Source organism: Entelurus aequoreus, linkage group LG11 (assembly GCF_033978785.1).
Source record: "Entelurus aequoreus isolate RoL-2023_Sb linkage group LG11, RoL_Eaeq_v1.1, whole genome shotgun sequence".
Classification (NCBI taxonomy): domain Eukaryota; kingdom Metazoa; phylum Chordata; class Actinopteri; order Syngnathiformes; family Syngnathidae; genus Entelurus; species Entelurus aequoreus.
The window spans coordinates 42,673,316-42,690,176 of record NC_084741.1 but is presented as its reverse complement, the minus strand read 5'-3'; the positions used below and the strand labels follow the sequence as shown (position 1 = coordinate 42,690,176).

Genomic DNA, 16,861 nt, shown 5'->3' with positions numbered 1-16,861 from the left:
TGCTACTCTTCTGCCGTCCTCCTCCTCCTCCTCCTCCTCTCGCGCCTCTCCGCCTATCGTGACGTCACCACTTACCTGTGGGTGGCAGCTGTGCTAACTAGGGTTAGCTTTAGTCTGCAGGTAGAAGCCAAACATTGGGCGACTCTCAACAACACGACACTGTAAAGTGTTTCCCACAAGGGCACAACACGGATGACTACATTCGACTTCCTCCCCGTTTTTTCCCATTCATTTCTCATTTGGTGAACGCGGCGACATTTTTTTCCACAAAAGTTGGAAGACTTTCTTTCGTTTTGAGATCTTAGCGGGGGAATTTTTTATTTTCTTTCGACTTCCGCCCTCAAGTCATTCGGAATACAAACTAACACAAACTGCTCTCTCTTATGCGGTAAGTGCCCATTTTGTTTATTAATTTTTTTAAAGGAAGTGTGACACTTCCCTTTTAGGTTATTGCATTCATTTAAAAAAATAAATAATAATGTTACAGTTCAAGAGTGGTTACTACTCTAGCTCCATTGCTGTGTGGGGGTTCACTTGTGTATTGTCTCTAACCAAACAGGTCTGGGGGGTTCTGAGCCATGCCTGGCCGCAGCACTGGGCCCCCGCCGGCATCCCGCCACCACAAACATCACGGCTCCAGACCGGGGAAGTACAGTGAGGCACCAGCTATACTAAGGGAGAGCACAACCAGCAAAGACTCCTACAAAGATTCTTATGGCCAGCATCATCACAACGTCCACTTCCACTACTCGGACACCAAACAAGTTCGCAGACCACCCCCACGCAACGGCAGCGGAAAGGGCTCAGCGACGATAGGCTTCATTCCTGGTTCCGCAGACAACACGCGTACCAGCAGACATGCCTGTGGCTCCTGTGCGTCTATGGGCTGGAGCGGCTGCAAGGCCCTTATTTGCTGCGTCCTGACCTGTGGATTTTACGGCAGTCGAGAGCCCTGCTTGCCTGCTAACGAGAGCTCCACAGACCATCCCCCTAAAACAAGTAGTCAGTCCCACCCTCCTAATGGCATTGCTGTTACAAACACTACTCATCTTGAACCCAGCAAGTCCACTAAATCCAATAAGTTGCCCACTGGTGACAGCTTCCGCTACCCGGATGTGCGCATCGCAGGTCAGACGGTGCAGTATCCGGCATCGGCCCCCAAACAGACCCGTACGTCAGGCCGAGGGGAAAGCCAGCGGCCAATCAGCAACACGAGCCTGTTATCCCGCGATGACTACGACTTGGATGACCTGAGCGACACGGGCACGGATATTGACTCACTCATCACCAAAAAGCTGCTGGAGCTGTACGCACTGCACCAGATCGACCAGCTGGCCAAGTGCACGTCTGACTCGTCGTTCTCCCGCAAGACCAACGAGATCAGTGAGCTCATATACAGCATCGCCCAGGACTACAACCTGGAGGAGCAGGAGGCCGAGTGCAAGCTGGTGCGCGGAGTCATCCGCATCAGCACCCGCAAGGGGAAGAAAAACAAGAGTCATTATTCTGCAGGACAGCGTCTTAACGGGCGGAATGACGGCACGCTGCCCGACAGTGGCAACGAGACCATGACCTTCATGAGCAGTGACTGTAAGATCAGACATTTGTAATTGACAGGAATACACCATCACACACACAACCATGAGAGGTATTCATTTGTCCTCCTCTTGTCCCCGTCTGTAGTCCCAGAGGTGAAGGTGTCGGAGCAGACGTCCTCAGACGAGCTGGCCAGGAAGATGAGACATAACAGCGGGAGATGTGAGTTTGACAAGGTCCAAAACACGGACGTAATGGAAAATCAGTTTTTTTCCCCTGCACTTTTTAACATCCAAAACTAATGTTACTCTATTGAGTGCAGGCAAGTCAAACATGAGCGCTAGGCGGAAAATAGCCACTCAGGCCGAAGCTTGTCCCTTTAGGCCGCCCACAAGCTTAATAATTGGCTTTCTGCTGCTGCCTTTTGCCACTGTGACAATGATTGACAGCACGCAGCAGCTTATGAATCAGCGGTCAGATGCGAGATAAAAGCAAGTTGGCCTCCACACGAACCAGTAAAACTAATTAAAAAATCAAAACAAGAGGAGTCCAGTCTCCACTTATGTTGTTGACTAAGACTTGTGCTTAGGTAATAAGAATACAAATTGCAGCTGACGTGTTTGTGATTCCTGGTAGCGCAATGGCTTAACAATTAGTTTTTTGTTTCAGCTGTTAGATTTCCAGCCAGGGCATGTTAGGTAAATATTAAACTAAATCATAATGCAGCCTTAAAAACTGAAGGTATTTATTTCATTCAGATTATTTTGGTATTTTGAACAAAAAAATAATAATTATTAAAAAATGTATTTGCTATTCATTTTACTCCGAAGCACACATTTAATCCTTTCAAGCCACGCTCCCTGTACGCAAGCCAGTTATGACCCCTCCACTTCTGAAATCCAAATTTCGTCCCTCGTCCCATAAAATAAGATTTTTAGTAAGAGCCAAAATCTAACCTTGATATTGGAATTTAGACAATTTAAAAGCGTGAACACTGCGTTTAATCAGTGGCCACAATACTTAAAAGCGTGCACTGATTGGTTTGCCACATCCAGTAGAAAAATAACCCTACCACGTTGATATTTGTAGTTTATTTAACCTGTTTTTAAGCTTAAACATGCTTAATTTAGGCCAATGATACATAGAATATGCTTTAAAAATGTCCCCGATAAAGTGAATCTTTAAAGCGCAATGTGGTGTGGAACGACTGTACACTGATCGATGGCAGAGCTCCAGGCTTTCTTTTAAGATGTGTTGCAAAGCCTCTTTTTTCCCTACAAAGCTGTCCCCCGTTAAGTGGGGGATCGGCAACTTTTAAGACATCAATTACCAGACGGTGCACCATTACTGGGCAATGGATCATTCAGATACTCAGAAAAAGAATAACAAAGTTTTTAGTTGTTATGATGTATATCTTATGGGGTTTTATATCTTCAAAACAAACATCCAATAGGTGATTCCCATGCTGTGTTCCCAATGGATGCTGGAACTGGGTGTCATTTTTTGTTTCTCAGTCCCCCACATGGAACTGTCATGCAGGGAAACAATAAAAACTTAGTTAAATTGTGATGTGGTAGAAAAAAGAAAGTAGGTGCTGCATTAAGCTCTGTATGATTAGTGATGAGACCCACATCCTGATGCGCATCATCGTATTAAGCTGCCAGGCTCTGCAAGCCCTCCTCCCTGCTTCCCAGTAACATAGCACCCGGTAACAGTGAAAGCTCAACATTCCTTTCTTTTGTCTCTGTTTGACAAACTCTTATTGGGTCGGTCACCTTACACGCACCGATCAATCCGTGTCCACCCCTCAAGCTGAGCGCGTCACATGACACCACCACCCGCTGCCGCAGCAGATCAGTTCATTGAATATATGCCACAAGATGTCCTGTGGTTTGTTATGTCATTTTAGAGAGCAACTAGGATTTCAAATGGATTACTGTGCAGCAAGATTGTTGTTGTTTTTTTCTTCTTCTGCAAAGACGCGGATGAAAGGACACAGCATCCTGTTACATGTCTTTGTGTCTCTGCCACTGTCACACCACAGCAAAGGGTTTGATTTTAAAAAAATATTTAACAACAGTTTTATGAAAAGCGGAAATATATACCTGCCATTTTCTGGTGGAAAAAGGGCAAAGTATACAATATTTGCCCCTCTTTATTTTCAACAGTGATCCAAAATTAGAATAACATTTATAAAAGATGTGCATTTGACCAAATGCACTTTTTTTTTACATTTTAAATTATTTGTATTTTGTTTTTGTAAATATTTTATCTTTATTTGATGTTTATTTTAGTGCTGTCAAACGATATTTTTAAAATCAGATGACTTACACTTTAGATTTGGATCAATGATGATTAATCACTGTTTATTACTCACTCGTATTATTTAAATTGACTTAAAAAAGACACAAATGTGATTTTATTGTCAGAATATCCATAATTTGCGTCAGGAATGTAACGAAACAAGTTTTATATAACAGTTATTGTAACCAAAATTATCACGGTTATCGTTATTATTATTGCAGATTTGTAAAAAAAAAAAAAAAAAAATCCTTATAATTTAACTAAATAGACACACAGTTAGAAAAGCCACTATTTTGCATGTTTTGTGTTTCTTATGCTTCACTGATAGTGTTTTAGTCTTAATACGGTATTTCATCTGTCTTAATGGCTAAGCTTTTATTGTTTTAAATATTGGTTTGTACTGTAGCACTTTAGGATTTATTTAAAGGGGAACTGCACTTTTTTTGGAATCATAAGAGACAAGAAGACAAACGTTTATTTTGCATTCTAACTTGTAAAAATCAGCTTGTTGTAGGTAGCTAGCAATGCAGCTAATGGGAGCAATCAATTCTACCTCTGAATCACTTTAAAAATGCATTCAAAAACCATCAAAAATACTTAATTTACGTTCCGTAACCTGTACAATAACCAAACTGTAGCGTAGTTTCTAGCGTAGTAACATATCGGCATGCTTTGGTATTAGCCGTAAAAGCTAGCTATGGAAAGCGATAAGTTAGCTTCTACCTCAGCACGAAACACGTTTGAGTTTGTAATGCACAAGACAATGCTATTTTTACTGACTGAAAAAATGTGAACAATCACATTACAGTATCTGTAAAGTATTAGCCCACATTTCATGTTTTGTTTGTACGCAGCTAACCAGACAGCGTATGCACCATAGGTGTAATAACACACATAACGCGCTGCCTGTGTCATGTACAATATTAAAGTGTGACTCACTCGATGGACAGTAGTGCAGTTTTTCGGTTCATTTGTGTAAGCACTCCATTTATGTCAAAATAGCTTGGCTTCAAGTTCCACATTTATGTATACAGCGTCAAGTCACACCAACTTCACTCTCTCGGCTTCCGTCTGCTCCAACGTTTCACTCTTTCTTCGTGCTGGCTTCTATAACCAACAGTTCATCCGCTGTATATTCAGCTTCAAAAAGATAAGGTTGTGAATCCTCAATTGTCCAGAAAATAGTCGTCTTCGTTGTCTATTGCTAAGTCTGCCATGATTAGAAAACACACTCGTGTTTGTTTCCTGAAGTAGAAACACACAATTTGTTGCAGGATGTCGAAAGTGCGCTGCTATTGAAACAGAAATCAACGATTAAAATGACCAAAATACGGTAAATATTTTACATATTACATATTGTTATGAACGTGTCTGTTACTACATTATACAGTCGTGGTCAAGAGTTTATATGCACTTGTGAAGGACATAATGTCATGACTGTCTTGGGTTTCCAATAATTTCTACAACTCTTATCGTTTTGTGATAGAGTGATTGTAGCACATACCTTAATTCTAGCTTGATTTAGCCATTCCTTTACCACTTTTGACATGTGTTTGGGGTCAGTCTTGTTGGAACACCCAACTGCGCCCAAGACCCAACCTCCGGGCTGATGATTTGAGGTTGTCCTGAAGAATTTGGAGGTAATCCTCCTTTTTCATTGTCCCATTTACTCTCTGTAAAGCACCAGTTCCATTGGCAGTAAAACAGGCCCAGAGCATAATGCGGAATGGTGTTCCTGGGATTAAAGGCCTCACCTTTTCTCCTCCAAACACATTGCTGGGTATCGATATTTGTTTCATCTGACCACAGAACTTTCCTCCAGAAGGTCTTTTTTTTGTCCATGGGATGTCAGATGAAACAAAAATTAAACTGTTTTGACCACAACTGTATATATACTTGCACTGTGTATATAAAATGTTGATGGAGGGTTTTGAAGTTGTTTTGGAGGGCTTTGAAGGCTACTACGGTGATTCCCATGAGCGGCATCTTCCAAGCGTTTTTTATCATCTTTAATATCCTTAAACAAAAGACACGTGTGTTCTTGTCTCTCATAATGATTGTGAACGATAGGCAATATTCCCCCAAAAGGGCAGTTCCCTTTAAGTGAAAACTGCGTGACAAAATCAATTATTATTATTATTGTTTATCATTTCTGACTTCCTACGCTGTCCAGCGGTCCTTGAAACTAACACTAACCAAGTTTTATCGTTACATCCCTAAATGCGAGAATCTGTTTAAATCAACAATCGATTCTGAATCAAATTGCACCCCATGAATCGGAGTCAAATTGTTAGTTGTTGGAAGAGTCCCATCCCTAATATCTAATATTTTGACTTTATTCTCGTAAAATGACTGGTCTTTGCCCCCTTTTTTGTTGTTACTATAATATTGTATTTTTAGAATGTGCTAGGGGCCTGCCTTAGAGGTTTCACCTTATTTTTCTGCATGAAAGACTATTTTTTATTTTTTATTTGTCAATCTTGTCACCTTACCACAGAGTCAAACAGTGAAAAGACTACACAGGAATGTTTCTACATGTAGTAGGACTTTTTTTTAAAATTCCTATAGTTCTTGGTATATCCTCCCTGACCAGTTTTTATCTTTTCCTTTATCTTCAAGCATGTCTTCTACTTTCTTTACATCTATACTTCTCAAATAGTTGTCGGGAGTTGAGTTGTCGGGAAGGGGGAGGAGTGAGGAGCAGGCGTTCCAGTATTTGTATCAGACAACTAAACACAAATAAACAGATAAATATCAGTAATCAATAGTATTTCAATTCGGGCGGGTGTGAAAAAAATCTGTTCCCAAGAGGGTGCATGACAGAAAATAACTGTTTTTTATTGCTGTTTTAATGCAAAGTTTTTCTTCCAGCATATTCGTCCAGCACTGCCATGGCGTATTCCCCTTACCAGCATGACACAGAGACCGACTCGTCAGGTGCTCCCTTGCTGCTTCTCTAACACGTTACCTCACGTTAGGATTTATCCTCCATGCTTTCATTTAAGCTGTTACTGAGCGTTGGCTGGTCATTTTATTGCTGCTACTGTTACATGCTACCATGATGTCATTTACTGTACCCCTCCCACTATACACAGATTTTATATACATATGAGAGAGACTGTTGCTTTTTATACATTGTATTTGTAAAGAGTTTGTAGTTGGCATTGTCATGTTAAAAAGATGCGTGCGTACACTGCAAGCAGGTTTGGCAGTCAGACAGGAGGATGGTAGAACGTGAGTGTTTATACAGTGGAGGCGATTGTGCAGGTTTTGTCAGGGCTCATTAACTCAGGCCTTTTTAACACCACTGAATTTATGTTTTCACCTGATACTGTAAGGCTTTCTGCTTTTTTAAGCCATATTTCCTGCAAGGCATGTTATATATTATTAAGTTACTTTCTGGGTTATTAAACCAAATATGATATTTGGACACTGTATTTTTTATTCAGCAATGAGTACTGTTTTGGACAGCATAGTTACTTGTCTTGTTTGATGTTAGTTCAATAAAGATGTGTATTTGTATTTTCTTTTCAGTGTTGTTTTCTGTATGTCTATTAAGGGAGCACATCATAATTCTACATGTAGTAGAATGGATGTAACATGCACAGTAAAAGATTTTTTTTAAGCTAGTACAACCTATTTGTAAAGATCAATGTTCGTTTATCAGCCTTAAAGTTAGTGCAATAACTGAGCAACCAAAAATTGTAAATTATAATTGAATTGCAGCTGTTGGGAACCTATAGTACTGTCTGATATGCAATTCTAAAATAAACACAACAAAACTACAGTAGAAGGAACTGTTTGAAACCATTAAATCACAGGTGTCAACAAGGCCTGGGGGCCTGATCTGGCCCGCTACATCATTTAATGCAGATTGGTCTACAACAGGGTGCTCATGACGTTTATATATATGTGTATATGTATATATATATTTATGTATTTATTCCACCTGCAATTTAAATGTCTTTAAATACACATTGAGATTGGTTTATAAATGACAGTAACGTGGCCACCCTACCCACGTTTTAAATAAAAGCATGAAAAAATTATACTATATTAACATAATAATCTTAGCATTTAAGACAGCTAGCTATTAGCGCTCAAGTTGCAAGCTAGTGATTAACGGCCCTAGCGGCTAGCTAGCGATTAGCGCTCCAGTTGCCAGCTAGCTATTGGCAGCGCGAGACTTTTTGATATCTTTGTAACGCACAGTAACACGGCATTTTAGGATCAGTTTAATTTAAAACACAATTTTATTCATCCATCCGTCAGTTTGGAGGTCCTTGGCCTGGAAAATGTTGAAGACCCCTGATTTAATGTGGCCTTCTACATCAATTAAAGCGGGCGCCTGCAGAAGGCTGGATATGATAAAGCACATTCTAGCTAAATGTATCTTTTTTTTTTTTTTTTCATTTTTGACAGAAAAATGTACCGTGTCCAATTGCATATGTGCTTCACTTTGATATTATCTGATCATGCAACGATATGTTCCAAACATTTTTCTTGGTTCGTTTTTAGAAAGAATCTTCACTATCTGATAGTCACCTTGACTTAGAATTTAAAACAAGTTATCCTTCAACCTGTAGGTAAAAAGTATAATAATCAAAATGAGTTACCTATGCAAATTGTGTGACGAGGCTATTATACGTTCATATTTATACATACAGTCACGATCAAAAGTTTACATACATTTGTAAAGAACATAATGTCATGGCTGTCTTGAGTTTCCAATTATTTCTACAACTCTCATTGTTTTGTGATAGAGTGATTGGAGCACATACTTGTTGGTCACAAAAAACATTCATGAAGTTTGGTTCTTTTATGAATTTATTATGGGTCTACTGAAAATGTGACCAAATCTGATGGGTCAAAAGTATACATACAGCAATGTTAATATTTGGTTACATGTCTCTTGGCAAGTTTCACTGCAATAAGGCACTTTTGGTAGCTATCCACAAGCTTCTGGTTGAATTTTTGACCACTCCTCTTGACAAAATTGGTGCAGTTCAGCTAAATTTGTTGGTTTTCTGACATGGACTTGTTTCTTCAGCATTGTCCACACGTTTAGGTCAGGACTTTGGGAAAGCCATTCTAAAACCTTCATTCTAGCCTGATTTAGCCATTCCTTTACCACTTTTGACATGTGTTTGGGGTCATTGTCCTGTTGGAACACCCAACTGCGCCCAAGACCCAACCTCCGGGGCTGATGATTTTAGGTTGTCCCGAAGAATTTGGAGGTAATTCTCCTTTTTCATTGTCCCAATTAAAGCACCAGTTCCATTGGCAGCAAAACAGGCCCAGAGCATAATACTACCACCACCATGCTTGACAGTAGGTGTTCCTGAGATTAAAGGCCTCACATTCTCTCCTCCAAATATATTGCTGGGTATTGTGGCCAAACAGCTCAATTTTTGTTTCATCTGACCACAGAACTTTCCTCCAGAAGGTCTTATCGTTGTCCATGTGATGTCAGATGAAACACAACTGTTACATGCAGCCATAATTGAGATACGAGAGATTATGCGAGGGACAGCATTTCCTGCCATAAAGTGAGCTTCCCGCGTCCATATAAACTTGACTATGATTAGTTCAAAAAAATGCAAAAAAAAACACAAAGATTTTTTTGATTTATTGAGACTTTTATTAGTAGACTACACGGTACAGTACATGTTCCGTACAATTGACCACTAAATGGTAACACCCGAATAAGTTAAATCAATTCATGGTACAAATATATACTATCATAATGCAGTCATCACACAAGATAATCATCAGAGTATATACATTGAATTATTTACATTATTTACAATCCGGGGTGTGGGATGTGGGAGGGGGGCGGGGTTAGGTTTGCTTGATATCAGCACTTCAGTCATCAACAATTCCATCATCAGTTTGGAACAGTGTAGGTCTGACTTGGTAGGATATGTGCAGCAAGTGGTGGACATAGAGAGATCAGAGAGAGCCAATGTACTGTAGTTTCCAGAATATTCCATTAAGTTTCCACATAAAGCTGAATGTTGTTTTGAAATGACATAGTCTTGATAATTGCATCATCATCGTGACTGTTATTTCCTGCTGCTCTCCCTCTCCCTCACACGCGTGATTGTTGTCATCACGCTGACGTGAGTGAGATGTGCAAAGGCAGGTTTTTGTCCGCCTTTCAGCAAAAGCGGGAACTCGTTTATCCGGTTTGGACAAAATTGGAAATAAAACCCCGTGCTTTGTCCTTTGCAGGGCACGAGCAACATTTTTGTGAATGCCAAAGACGATTTGATTTTAAACAGCCTTGATAAGAGATGGACAAAGTTGTGAAAATTACGCATTTTCTGTTCCTTTTCCTGCTGGGAGAATATAAACTTCAACCAATGTCCCGAAACATTGGCGGAGATTCTTCAGTGTGTTGTTCTTACTCTGCCTCACTTTGTCGTGACTTGCTTGTGCTTGTGCGTGCGCATGCGCGGCAAGCGGCCCGCGTAGCCCCATTAAGTGCGTCTCTCTGCCCCCGCCAGCACATTCCTGTTTTACCTGTATGAGGAACTGAGGTGTCAGCTAGGAAGCTCATCATACCACAGCTCTGCCGTCTGACAAAAGTCGTACAACACAATGCTAGGCACTTTAATGGCTTTTGCAGCCCTTTGAGACACTCGTGATTTAGGGCTATACAAGCAAACATTGATTGATTGATTGATTGATTGATTGATTGATTTAACGCGATGACGTGAAAGCCTCATTGCATGACTCCTCTTATTGTGCTGCCTCCTAATAGTTACACTCTTTTTCCACCAGAGGGAGACAAATGTTTACAAGCAGTAAAGGGGCGGTATAGCTCGGTTGGTAGAGTGGCCGTGCCAGCAACTTGAGGGTTCCAGGTTCGATCCCCGCTTCCGCCATCCTAGTCACTACCGTTGTGTCCTTGGGCAAGACACTTTACCCACCTGCTCCCAGTGCCACCCACACTGGTTTAAATGTAACTTAGATGTTGGGTTTCACTAAAGCGCTTTGAGTCATTAGAGAAAAAGCGCTATATAAATACAATTCACTTCACAAGCAGGTTATACGGCTTATTTAACCATCCGTCCATTTTATACCGCTTGTCCCTCTCGGGGTCGCGGGGAGCCTATCCCAGCTGCACTCGGGCGGAAGGCAGGGTACGCTCAAATTATATTAACCTTCTTTTGAGTTTTGAATACTATCTAGTAGGGGTGTGGGAAAAAATAGATTCGAAATCGAATCGCGATTCTTACGTTGTGCGATTCTGAATCGATTCTCATTTTAAAAAAATTGTTGTTGTTTTTTTAATTTAAAATTTTATTTTTTATTTTTAATTTTTTTTAAAATTAATCAATCCAACAAAACAATACACAGCAATACCATAATAATGCAATCCAATTCCAAAACCAAACCCGACCCAGCAACACTCAGAACTGCAATAAACAGAGCAATTGAGTGAAACAAAAATGAATATTATCAACAACAGTATCAATATTAGTTACAATTTCAACATAGCAGTGATTAAAAATCCCTCATTGACATTATAATCAGACATTTATAAACAATAGTGTCACAGTGGCTTACACTTGCATCGCATCTCATAAGCTTGACAACACACTGTGTCCAATATTTTCACAAAGATAAAATAAGTCATATTTTTGGTTCCTTTAATAGTTAAAACAAATGTACATTATCGCAATCAGTTGATAAAACATTGTCCTTTACAATTAAAAAAGCTTTTTACAAAAATCTACTACTCTGCTTGCATGTCAGCAGACTGGGGTAGATCCTGCTGAAATCCTATGTATTGAATGAATAGAGAATCTTTTTGAATCGGGAAAAAATCGTTTTTTAATCGGGAATCGTGTTGAATTGAAAAAAAAAAATCGATTTTGAATCGAATCGTGACCCCAAGGATCGATATTGAATCGAATTGTGGGACACCCAAAGATTCACAGCCCTACTATCTAGGCATGGGGAAAGCTGTCACGGCCCGGGCGCATTCCAATGCGCACTCATCTGTGCGCTCTGCTGATTGTCTCCAAGAGCGCACCTGCGCGCGCCACTCCTGCAGAAGCTGCGCCGGTGCACACAGCTGCAATCAATGAGCACTCATCGCACCGGTCGTTGATGAGCTTCCTGGGCTTTTTAAGCCAGTGCAGACCTGCGTTCCAGGCCAGAACATAGCTACCTGTCCTGTACAGTAAGCCAGACCTGTCTAGCTCTATGCATACTCCCTCTCTGTGCTTCTTCCCCTCCTTGTTGATTTGTCTCGTGTTTTCTTGTCGATCCAGCAGTCTCCCTCAGTTCCCGCATTACAAGCTGTGCGTCTCGTCTCCCCGTGTTCCCTCTGCTTCCCGGACTGCCTCTGGGATCTCGACCTCCCGCCTGGACACGGACATTCTGCACCTCGCTATAGCCCCCGACTTCCTGCCTGCTCATGGACCTCCGAGCTCTGCCTTGTCCCCCCCCTTTGTACTTCCTCACCTCGCGCTTAACACTTCCGGTAACACTCAGCAGGTAATTTCCACACATAGTCGCACACCATACAACCTTTGGATTCGTCACACTCCATTTCCCTTGTTTATGTATATTATTATTTATTTATATATAGTATATATGCATATATAAGTATATTGTCTGTGCCGTCTCCTTCCTCCTGTACACAACAAAACCTAAATTAAAACAAAGTACTCAAGAAGTACTAGGGTGGACAATATGCGTTAGAACGGTGGTTCTCAAAGTACCACCTCAAAAAATACTCGGCTCTCCAAGTACCACCATAAAGGCCAACACTAAAATACGGTAGCGTAGTACGCCTAAGTATTCATTAAAAACGAGGCAGAAAGGTTTATTTAGCAAGTGTATTGAATATCTTTGGCCACTGTAATATCACACACAGTTTGAGCATTGACACTGTGTTTGAATGTAGGAAAGTACAACACTGTACTTAAATAATGAATTACCTTATATTTATGTTACGGTTCAAACACCTGGCGCCTCACACTCTGCTGTGCGCTCCGCTGAGCGTGCCTCGGGACATGCCCACGGGCGCAGCTGATGGATTATTTGGCGTACCACTAGTTTGAGTTTGTTTGTGTCTATTTTGAACATGCATGAATACAACATGATACATCACAATTTCCAATTTCTCTATTCAACAGGTTCGAAAAGGAGTAGGAAGAAGCAGAGCTTATTTAATCCTATCCCTTTTCCTTTACATAGAAGTTGCTAAAACTTTTGTTCACTTCCTGTTCTCAATTTATTCACAATATACTCCATAAGTAATAACATTAAAAATAAATCAATAATTAGTGAAGTAAGTTATATTTCCTATGGTGAGATAAGTAAGACTATCTAGAAAATGAATGAATGGATGGATGAAATAAATTCAAAATGTTTGTACGTATACCACAGTTTGAGAAACACCCCGAAAGGGACAAGCGGTAGAAAATGGATGGATGGATGAGTTAAAGCATTTTCACTGTGGGCCACATCACATTTATGGCCGCTTGTAATTGCGAAACATAACAGTCTCCTCATTAAATTACTACACAATTGCTCCTTCATTTGCTTTTTCTTATAGTTTTCCCCAAAAAAACCAATGGAAAACGTGCTTCTAAATCAGAAAACAAGCAGATATTAGAGTTCAGCTATTGTAGAATTTTTTGGTGACATTCAATTTGAGTTATCTTCGAATCCAAACAGCACATGAAAGTCTTTAAGTTTTTGAAAGGCGTAAAAAGATTTTGGATTTATATTTTATTCCACTTTTATAGCTCAGATTTCTTAAACTTCAGTCCTAAATACAAATATCAAACATGTAATGCAATGTAATGTCACAAAAATTATTAACAAGGCTTAGGTCAGGCTGATTACAAAAATAAATACTAATCAAATATACTGCAAAAGAGAGACTTATAAAAACTGATCAAGTAAATGTACATACAATTATGCAATGTTACAATAAGTTCTAACTAAATTAATAATACATGAAATAAAATATATGGGCAGCACAGTGGAACAGGGGTTAGTGCATGTGCCTCACAATACCAAGGTCCTGAGTTCAATCCTGGGCTCTGGATCTTTCTGTGAGGAGTTTGCATGTTCTCCCCGTGACTGCGTGGGTTCCTTCTGCATACTCCGGCTTCCTCCCACCTCCAAAAACATGCACCTGGGGATAGGTTGATTGGCAACACTAAATGGTCCCTAGTGTGTGAATGTGAGTGTGAATGTTGTCTGTCTATCTGTGTTGGCCCTGTGATGAGGTGGCGACTTGTCCAGGGTGTACCACGTCTTCCGCCCGAATGCAGCTGAGATAGGCTCCAGCACCCCCCGTTACCCCAAAAGGGACAAGCGGTAGAAAATGGATGGATGGATGGAAAATGTATGTTGGGGCAGCACTGTGGTACAGGGTTTAGTACGGTGCCTCACAATACGAAGGTCCTGGGTTTAATCCTGGGCTCGGGATCTTTCTGTGTGGAGTTTGCATGTTCTCCCTGTGACTGCGTGGGTTCCCTCCGGGTACTCCGGCTTCCTCCCACCTCCAAAGACATGCACCTGGGGATAGGTTGATTGGCAACACCAAATGGTCCCTAGTGTGTGAATGTGAGTGTGAATGTTGTCTGTCTATCTGTGTTGGCCCTGTGATGAGGCGGCAACTTGTCCAGGGTGTACCCCGCCTTCCACCCATGTGCAGCTGGGATAGGTTCCAGAACACCCTGCGACCCCATAAGGGACAAGCGGTAGAAATGGATGGATATATGTTTCCTAAATAAGCTGTCAGTGCCTCACCACTTTAGTCATAACTTTTGCCCTTAAGGAACTTCTCTATGACTTTAGCTCCAGATTTCTTCTGTTTGTTTGATATTGCCATTACTGACACAAGTGGTGGAAAAGTGTATTACAACTGAGCACTGCCCCCATATGTACCACAGCTGAGTAACAGATATCTTTCTGGTTTCACCCTCAATGCTAACGTGGGGAATTTACACTTCAACGACTGTCGTTGTCTTTGACAGTTAGGATTGCTCATTTGCATCAAAACAGTTGTTTTCCTCACTATACAATAGGGCGAAACCATCCTCGCCCAGGCACACCCTCCTGGTTTTTGGAGTATAAATATTTGGGGTTTTGGCACCAACCATTGGACTAGATCTGACCAATAAGTTAAAGTACCAATGATTGTCACACACACTAGGTGTGGCGAAATTACTCTCTGCATTTGACCCATCACCCTTGATCACCATCTGGCAGAGGTGTGGACTCGAGTCACATGACTTGGACTCGAGTCAGACTCGAGTCATGAATTTGATGACTTTAGACTCGACTTGACAAAATGTAAAGAGACTTGCAACTCGACTTAGACTTTAACATCAATGACTTGTGACTTCACTTGGACTTGAGCCTTTTGACTTGACATGACTTGCTACTTTCCCCAAAACCCAAACCTTAAAAAGTTATTTGGGAGCGCTCCGTATCTTTCATTTTATACGTCTGTGTCTATCAGCGTGTGTGCTGCTTGTCAGCGTGTGTGCTGTCAGTACAACAGCCAATCAAATTAAATCTACGTTGTTTTCATCACACAGCTCTCATCCAATCAAATTGCAGGACAACCACCGAACATGAGTTGTCAAACAATGCGGCAGTGAGAAACAATTATGCCAAAGTTGGTTTCGTTCGGGTATAAAAACTACGACTTGGTCAACAAAAAACGAATTGCGGTATGCAAATCACGCAGTTCGAATATTACAGACGGAGACGCAACAACTTCCAACTTCGTTCGACATTTGAAGTTGCACAAAGAAGGGTAAGTTTTGAATGTAAGATAACGTTTATTGGCTAAGTAACATGACTTTTATTTGCTGTGTAGTTAAATCAGTTAGGCTGTAAACTCACTGCTAACGTTATAACCATAGACATCTTATAAGGGTACGCAGCATGGAGCGCTACTGCCTACTGGCGCAGACGAGACGCGGAGCCGCCATCTTGGAGTGGTGATCCGCTCCACTCAGTGCAATTCATTTGGCAGGAGCAATGAACTGTCAGCAAATTTAATTCATCTTAGCTCACTGAATACCACTGATTTTCACGCGTTTTTTTTGTCAAACGTGTAGCTATGATAACGGACACATGTTTTGGCGTTTTTATTATTCATAGTTTGCTTAACAGTAATATAATATTCTTATACGCTATAAATGACCAGACGTCCGAGATCAAAACTGGGAATATAATCCCAGAGAAGAGGGAAAAAAACGGTCAGCTATTTTTAAGTTGAAGAAACAATATGATTAGATTATATATACATGCGTATATCCTACATAAACAATGTATGAATACATTAGATATCTATATATTTTAGGGACCTATAGACTGTAACTCTGTTGCTGCAGCAGCAGAGAGTTTATTCTGTCTTGACACTTTGTATTGATATTTTGTATTACATTCTTCCCTTAAATGATAATGTTTACAGTGATTGTTTTATATCTATTTTTTATGTATGTCGCTTTGGATAAAAGCGCCTGCCAAATACTTAAACATATATAAACACCTGAAAGTCTTTATATCAGCTAAAACCACCAATCTGTTTCACTGGATTCAGAATAAAACCAAATGCTGTCTTACCCAACAATGTTAGTATTTGAATATTGTTACTTGAAGACTTATTCCTGGTTACAATTATACTGTTAAGAAAGTATTGTCTTATACTTTGCCTAAAATGAGAATGCATCATAATCAGTGGCGGCTGGTGAATTTTGTTTTAGGTGGGGCTGAAAGTTTGTAAACCAAACCCCTGTAGGGGTGTCATCCTCCCCCAGAAGATTTCTTCGTGATTCTCACATACAGATATTGAAGATCTTTGCTCCTTCTCAACTTTGTGGTAATGTTATTTTCATAAAATACAACCAATAGTATGTTAATGTTTGTTTTTGCAAATGTGTTTATTCTGTAAAGGAATGAGTTAAATGTTTAAAATTGTTTAAACTATTAAAATGACTGGTTAATAGTGCTATTATGAATTGCAATGTCA

The 16,861-nt window shown here is 40.4% G+C and overlaps 1 protein-coding gene across 1 annotated transcript; it reads left to right on the top strand.

Moving 5' to 3' along the window:
• The first annotated feature begins 24 nt into the window (after positions 1–24).
• kdf1a (keratinocyte differentiation factor 1a) lies at positions 25–7,367 on the top strand. The gene is made up of 4 exons (XM_062064267.1): positions 25–388; positions 560–1,590; positions 1,684–1,758; positions 6,712–7,367. The coding sequence occupies exons 2-4, from the start codon at positions 579–581 to the stop codon at positions 6,798–6,800; spliced, it is 1,176 nt and encodes a 391-aa protein (XP_061920251.1). The 5' UTR covers positions 25–388; positions 560–578; the 3' UTR covers positions 6,801–7,367.
• The last annotated feature ends 9,494 nt before the right edge of the window (positions 7,368–16,861 follow it).